The 7,550-nt window shown below is 34.2% G+C and overlaps 1 protein-coding gene across 1 annotated transcript; it reads left to right on the top strand.

Annotated features, from left to right (window-relative positions):
* Positions 1-399: 399 nt before the first annotated feature.
* LOC128239147 (uncharacterized) lies at positions 400-7,133 on the top strand. The gene is made up of 5 exons (XM_052955642.1): positions 400-583; positions 870-1,256; positions 3,019-3,171; positions 5,082-5,160; positions 5,742-7,133. The coding sequence occupies exons 1-5, from the start codon at positions 508-510 to the stop codon at positions 6,634-6,636; spliced, it is 1,590 nt and encodes a 529-aa protein (XP_052811602.1). The 5' UTR covers positions 400-507; the 3' UTR covers positions 6,637-7,133.
* Positions 7,134-7,550: the final 417 nt, after the last annotated feature.

The raw sequence follows: 7,550 nt of genomic DNA, 5'->3' as shown, positions 1-7,550 counted from the left end.
TTGGTCATGTAGTTAGATTATGATTATAGTTTAATAGTGTGCCAAGTGCTTACAGGTTCGTTCTTGTTAGATTAATTACGGTTTAGATTAATTTGAACATTGTATATCACGAATACATATACAATGATTAAGTCCCGCGTCATAAAAAAGAACCGGGCTTCCCCGTTCACTTGCGGTGTATACAGTTTAACAGATACCTAGCCATTGAACATTGAAGCTGTATCGGATTGGGTAGATTTATCTGCGTATCAAAATTTAACGATAGCAAATAATGTCTAATTTAAGCATACTTTCTTTTGTATGCAGTCAGGCATGGACATCCGCCTATCACGATCCATGCGTGAGAATTGTTAAATAAACGAACCGCTCGACTGAAACTTCAGATGAATGTAGTTGCACATGATGACAATCGGTGGATTTTGGTGAAGAGTAAATGATAAAACAAAGTATTAGTTTAGTGCGTTTGCCCACTGTATGCTTTAAATTTATTAGTGTGATTCATCCAAAATGCATTCAATTATTTTGATTGCATTTCTGTCCATGTCTCTACATATATTTGTTTGCAATGGATTTAAATCCACAGGTAAGCCACAACATAGTTTGTATATTTTTTATTTAATCATGTTTTTTTTTAAATTTTAAACCAATATTGCATTTGAATTAAAACAGAATAATGCGAACTATAACGTTTTGACTAGTATAAGATTTATTTATACCTTTGGGTAGGTTAGTAAATTTCATTTCAGTAATTTTACGCGCCTCTTTTGTGTAATGACTTCTTTTGCCGTTATTTATACTGGTACTTTATCAACGGTTTTGATATATTGTTTAATTATGTAATAAATTAACTATATTCATTATATTTTTAGGTGTAAACTTTTGTCAATTAGGAGAAGTCAAAGACCGTTATTCAGATGGCGTCTTATATGCACATCTAAATGCCTCAAATGACGTCATTAAAGATGCAAACAAATTCGTTGCATTTTCTTGCATCTGTGATGTAACAGCGGAAGAAAACGTGGACATTTTGACAATCCGTTCGGACGTCTTACCAGCCACGGACACCTGCACAAAACGTTTTGACATCACTGCAAATACGACATCACTTTATACAAACGGAAAGCTCGGCTGCTTTACAGAACATCTGGAAATACATGCGTTGAAGAAAGGGGAAAAGGTCACTATTGTCATGCATACGACTACGGATGAACTAAAATCTGGGTCAGCGGACGTTTCCGTGTTGTACATTGTTCCAAGTAAGCTTGCAAATATTAATTGGTAATTGGTAATTTTAATTAAAAGCACATGTGCACTAAACTAAACACATTTCCCTGTTATGCTATACTTCTATATATAATTAGTTTAATTGCGTGAGTAATGCAACTTAAATAATAGTTTATCATAGTTTGATGTCAAGATGTCTACAAATATGCCGGTGTTAAACAATGCCTGAATTGTATTTCAAGAAGTAGTTAATTTACCGATGCACTTAAGTGTATCGAAATGTTTTGCATAATTAAGTTAATATACACATAACGTTTTACGGTGTGCAGCTACAATCCTTTGTACATTTTATTAACAGATGTTTAAGCTAAAATTCAAAACTGTCAGTATTCTCATTATATATTGTTTAAGGGGTTAAATACACGTAATTTGACAAATGCGTTAAAAAGACATTTCATAATAACATAGATTAAAGTTACAGTTACGTCGGAAGGCAACATTTTGCTTCGATTGATGATCTAAAACAAAAATACCATTGTTTACCATTTTAAATGAAACAAAGGTCAGTCTATGCCGCCTAAAGAGCGCCGCCTTCGTTATAGTACCGGAGTTTGATTAGGCGAGTAGTTTCCTCAAACACTTCGACAAACCTGTTTCCAAAATAATGTTGTGACAGTGCTCCATCAGGCGGCGGTTTCCAAAAAGTTTTATCAAAGTGTTTTAAGAAACAAAACTCTCAATCAAACTCTAGCAAAAGACCGAATGCGGGGCTATGTAAGCTGAAGTAAAGTTCTCTTTGTTTAATGTCTTCTTTTGAATCAAAATATTGCCTTCCGACGAAGCATTTATGACGTAAGTTATCACGTGGTATAACACACTGAATTACAGAAGAAGCACATCATGCTCAACACAATGTTGGTATAAGACACATTATGGGCAATATATAACACAGCTTCATATTTTAGGCAATCATTTTTAGTACTTTCTTTGTGGTAAATGCTATAGAAAAGGAGAAACAGAAACAGAAAGTGCACGTCTATTAAAGTTATTCAAACTTAATATTTAATGCATTCTTCTTTAAAATAGTAACACATGCATAAACTTTAACTTACAAAGAATGTCGTCCGCCCAAAGTTTCAACAATAGTACATGTGTTCACTGAAACGTATTGACGATTGGTTTTTGCATACAGATTAATGACTAACATGGCGTCGACATGTACCTCAGGGGTTATTTAGATTGTGTTTCTGTTCAAGATAAAACACTTTCGTAGACCATTATTTGGTACGTGCTTTCAAGATATGTATAACCAATTACCAAAGATAATGAGTTAATATCGTAAATACACGTTTTCTGTTAATACTATGCAAACGTTGTGGAACCATCCGATTTTCCGTCAAACATTTTTCTTATAAGACATAATTATAACAAAGTACGTTGTACTTTTTTATAATGGAATCATAATTTAGCGTTATATATATACACACATATAAAACAACATATCATTGTTAACGTAAAGTGGACATTTGGAAGTAGACTTAACGATTCCAAGGTTTCCTTATTTGAAACAATCGCACGAGGAATTTCACATCCTATAGCACATAATTATATATAAATCGATAAAAAAAACTTTAAATGTTATACATTAAAAGTTGTACAAACAGCCATTTCGAGTGTGGTCTTAAAACTTTTACAAAATTAGTTAAATATATAATAGAACTTAGGTGAAAAGCCCAAGCGTTTCAAAATGACGTTTACAATTTTCCAAATATTTCATGCAGATTTCTGTTGTAGCCCCGGGAGTAACCCTCCGATTACAATGTCTTCCACCGACCCGTCCGTCTAGCGTCAGTTCAAAATTTCCCACGTCGTCTACCTCGTCGTCAACTATGAATCCAACGACGTCGACGTCAAAGAAAATTATTGTATCAGACGCCGTTGGCACAGGTAGGTTTTGCTGATTGTTTCACTGCAGGAGTATTACTTTGCTGTCTAGATATAAGTTTGTAGTTGAGTACAAAGTCCAAGTAAATTCTCTGCTTCGCAGATGTTTCCAAGGCGGCAAGGAAACCCCGGTATTTATTAGTGATACTAGATTTTTATACATATACATGCTATATTGTGTTGTTTTTGTAGTTGTATTTGTCTCATGAAGTGTTTGTTGGACTTTGAACATTGACCTCTATACAGGCTACACTTTAGGCTACTGAGCCTTTTCTTTAAATAATCATTGAATTATAAGTCCACTGCACATGAACAGCTTTCAAATGATGATAGTTTTATGTGGGGAAATTTAGTAGGCAATGGAAATTTAAGTTTTATTTTCGACATACTGTATTTGTTTTATTAATGACCAACGTTATTCATTGAAAAACAAATGATCAATTTGTAATGTTGTCTCTTAAGTTTATATGCCTATATTCAGCAAGAAACCATAGCCTCCGAATGTCCCCATTCTTATAAATCAAACTTATATGCCTAAGCCACGCATCAATTAAACACATGAATACATTGAAAAATACAGGAACAAGCCTTAAGCAAGAACCCTCTTTGTAAGACACAATGCTAAGGCCCCCAAAACGGAAGGAGAGACACAAAACAACACCGACAGCCCAAACGTTCATTAACATAGCTTTATCAGTAAATGCTGTGGTTACCTCCTTGGGACCGTCAGTGAAAGACAAGTTCACTTGTGGTTTAAAATAGTTGATGCGCGCATAACCTCACACTCGTACAGTCATTTACAATACATTGAAGATGTGCATTATGTATGTGGTTGGTTAAATGACGGACTCATGCAACGCATAGTTGAATCTTTCTTGGGATACCTTAAAGGTGGTAATTCATAGACCTTTGATTTATATAATGTACAAATGGTTCGATTAGACAATGAGTATTTCATTAATGATATGACGCAAAAAGGGAATTGACTGACACCCTCCGGTATATCCTTGGCCATAAAGTGTTATCAAGAATCTGCAAAGTTTGTCCTTCTACTGTCATTTTAATAAAAAAAGTCTGCCATGATTTAATTAGAGTATTGTTTTACATTCACTCAATTCAATTTTAGATTTTATAGTGCGTTTAATGTTTTGCCTCCGGTCAATATTGCTTTTAAGATAAATGTTTATTTTATTCAAGTGTTTCCGTCGATATTATCATCCTTTAACCGTTTGTATACTGGTTGTATTGCCCAAAGTCAGCGGTAAATGGATGACACCCGTTGATATATTGTAACATTTACAAGCAACCCTACATTGATATTTAATTCAAAAATTAGACCAGTGAAGCATTAGACTTCTAATAAATTGCTGACTTAGCTCATTAGTGCGTTATGTGCTGTGTTTTATTTCAAAATGCAATTTGACAAAGTGTTATTTATTTCATACTGTCCTTTTTCATATATTTTTTTTTAAATTGCATGTCTCAACACCTGCAACAAAACAGCACAGCATTATGGGATATATAATATGTTTCACTCTTTTTAAAAGAGCTTTCTGTCATAAATAGTATTGATTAAATCTTTGGTCATTTTTCAAAAGAAATACATTTTTAGAGCATTACATGTATCTCGGTAATTGACATCAATAATGAGTAAAACTCAATGACAATATTTTGCTATAAAATTAGTTTTCTTAAACATATTGAGGTTTTTGAGAGAATGCGCTTTAAAAGAGTACACACAAACATGTTTTAGATGATGCTCTTATGAGGTAAATTGAGGTTGAGGTTTAGATTGAGAAATGACTTACTGTTTCCTGTTATTGGGATCTCTAGCCTCACATAACATCATGCTGTTGTTGTGTTTGCGATTTAAGTCTGTTTTCTTCAACTGTATACATTTTCATAATTTTCAGGTGTTATTGTTGGCGTGGTTATCGGACTAGGTCTGTTTTTCCTGGTCCTTATTTCTTGCCTTCTTCTATTCATCGCCAGGTTGGTATATTTTAGTACAATAAAGCTTTTCAAATTGTCACCGGTCACTAGATACTTTGGTCAACATGTATTTGAATTACAAAAGGAGAATGTTTCCCATATGTAGGCAATTCTTCATAAGGCAACTATACTCACAATATATCTTCAAACATATTCACCATATTTCGACTCATAATTGAAGAATATTCTTTGTGAAATACGTACGGCAGAATCGTCTTTGGTTCTTATTCTATATATATTTGCAGACAATGCCCATTAAAGCAATAGGATCTCGTTGATTAGCTGCGATATATATTTTCCATTTCCATTTCGAGGGTTGAATGCGAAAATTTTCTAAGGTACATGAAATAAAGAGGAAGATAGAACCTTTTCGCTTTCACCCCTCGATTTATATCATAGTAATAAGCCTTTGATTAATGTAATTGGTAAATGATATGGCAGTATAGGACATGAATTGAACACTTTTGATATTGTTGACAACAGCTGATCTAATCTCAGTATAATCTTTCAGAAAAGTTTATATATGTTTCGTCTTTTGGAAAAGTCAAAATTATTTTTCTATAATTAATTTTCTTTTGAAGGCGTGGTAGTCAAAGAGAAAATAAAGACATCAAAACCTCGCCCGAGAAACCAACAACGAACCAAAGAACCCGAGTTCATCATCGCCTGGTAAGAACGATGACTGATATGTATGATAAGATCAAAACTAGACCACTCCCCAGTATTCCAAAGTCGTTCAGGCGTCAAGGAAGGGCCATGCAGCTCGGCCCCACGGAGTCCGGAACTTATGCTAGTTTACGGTTGGATTTCAATGCAGCATGTCCAAATGGCCACCCTTCTACTGACCTGATAAATAACAACGAAATTATGACAACGGGGAAAGAAAGTGGAAGCCGCAATGATAAAAAAGATGTCCATAAACTAGAATCAAAATATTCGTGCAATTCTGACACGTCATATATTGAACCTGCTGTACCAATTGTAATACAAACAAACAAAGTCAGTGAGGAAGTTTCATCTACATATATCACACCATTCAGTGGGGAGAATGGTGAAGACAATATTGGAGTCGTTGCAAGTGAGAAAGGATATCGGTCAAATGACAGCCCTACTCATTTGAGAAATACGTCTGGAGACGAAAATTACAGCAATGGCATTTCTCATACACAACTGAAATTACAAAACGACACTTTTTACAAACAGGACTCGAATTACACCACACCTGAAGGAGAGTCAACACATGATGAGATATACGTAAACACTGGGATTAAAGACAATGTTGAAGACATATATGAGAATACAAAAGCTGAGGTATTGAATAAACAGCAAGTGATACAAGTTGACAGTAATGGTTATGCTCCAATGAATGCCATACCTCTTAGAATTTCGGACAAAACTAAAAAGGGCGAAAATGAAAATAAATGTATAGACACGAGTAAAGCGACTGATGCAAAGGACCAATTCCTTGACGGATAAATTAAGAACGACAGCAGTACATTTGAACAAGATATGGCAAGTAATAACAATGGGCGAACGTTTCAAGGCAGTGGTGACAATCTGTTTCCAAATTTAATGGAATTCAAGGGATGAGATCCTAGTGTGAGGCAATCTGATTAGACTGCCATGAATGTTGAAGCTAATGATTCACTAAACAAAGACAATGTGAAAACCAAAAGACATGTGCGATCAGATAATACAAAGGTGAATACATACGGGTTGTACGCAAATAACCACTCGTAATTAATATTATTCGGTAAAGTATGCTTATATATATATTGGTATGTTATTAATGTGTTGATATTTGTAACTGTTGATTGATAGAAATAATATGTACTGGTGTACTTTTATGCCGACATCATTGTCATAGTTTAAAGCCCGCTGCTTAAGGAGCTACTTTCCGCGAGTTTGGGCCTTCGGGACATAATTAAATAGTCATTAACAATATTGCCATAATTAATAAATGTTTTAATGTGTTTTTATCTATTTTCCTTTAAACTTTACTCGTGTTTTCATAGCAACCACGGATTTCGACTGCATTCAAAGTGTCTGTTTTAAAGGTCCTGATTTTTAAAAAAAAACACCATTAGACTTTTCTTTATTTGTGTTTTATAAAGATTCAGTGGTATGATAAAAACTTAAATAATAAGCAAGTTGCAATATTTATACTTTGAGTAGGGGTATAATTTTAAGTTTGTAAATTCATATGATTTGTACACTTAGTCTAATCATAGAATAGTCATTATATGGTAACGCATTAACAAAAGTACTTGGGAACTACAGGGACATGTCCAGCAGTCAAACATTTGACGAATACCCTCAGACTCAATGTTCAGGCATGACATTCACTAAACGAGATATACACTGTACCGATAGAAAAAGACAGACTTAAC

Source organism: Mya arenaria, chromosome 6 (genome assembly GCF_026914265.1).
Source record: "Mya arenaria isolate MELC-2E11 chromosome 6, ASM2691426v1".
Taxonomy (NCBI): domain Eukaryota; kingdom Metazoa; phylum Mollusca; class Bivalvia; order Myida; family Myidae; genus Mya; species Mya arenaria.
The sequence above is the reverse complement of the archived record's forward strand: the minus strand, read 5'-3'. Positions and strand labels throughout refer to the sequence as shown.

Bases quoted from the DNA above. Each gene is read 5' to 3' on its own strand.
- LOC128239147 (XM_052955642.1), top strand. From the start codon at position 508: ATGCATTCAATTATTTTGATTGCATTTCTGTCCATGTCTCTACATATA. The intron at 3,172-5,081 runs GTAGGTTTTGCT...CATAATTTTCAG, and splicing joins ATCAGACGCCGTTGGCACAG to GTGTTATTGTTGGCGTGGTT. The intron at 5,161-5,741 runs GTTGGTATATTT...TTTCTTTTGAAG, and splicing joins CTTCTTCTATTCATCGCCAG to GCGTGGTAGTCAAAGAGAAA.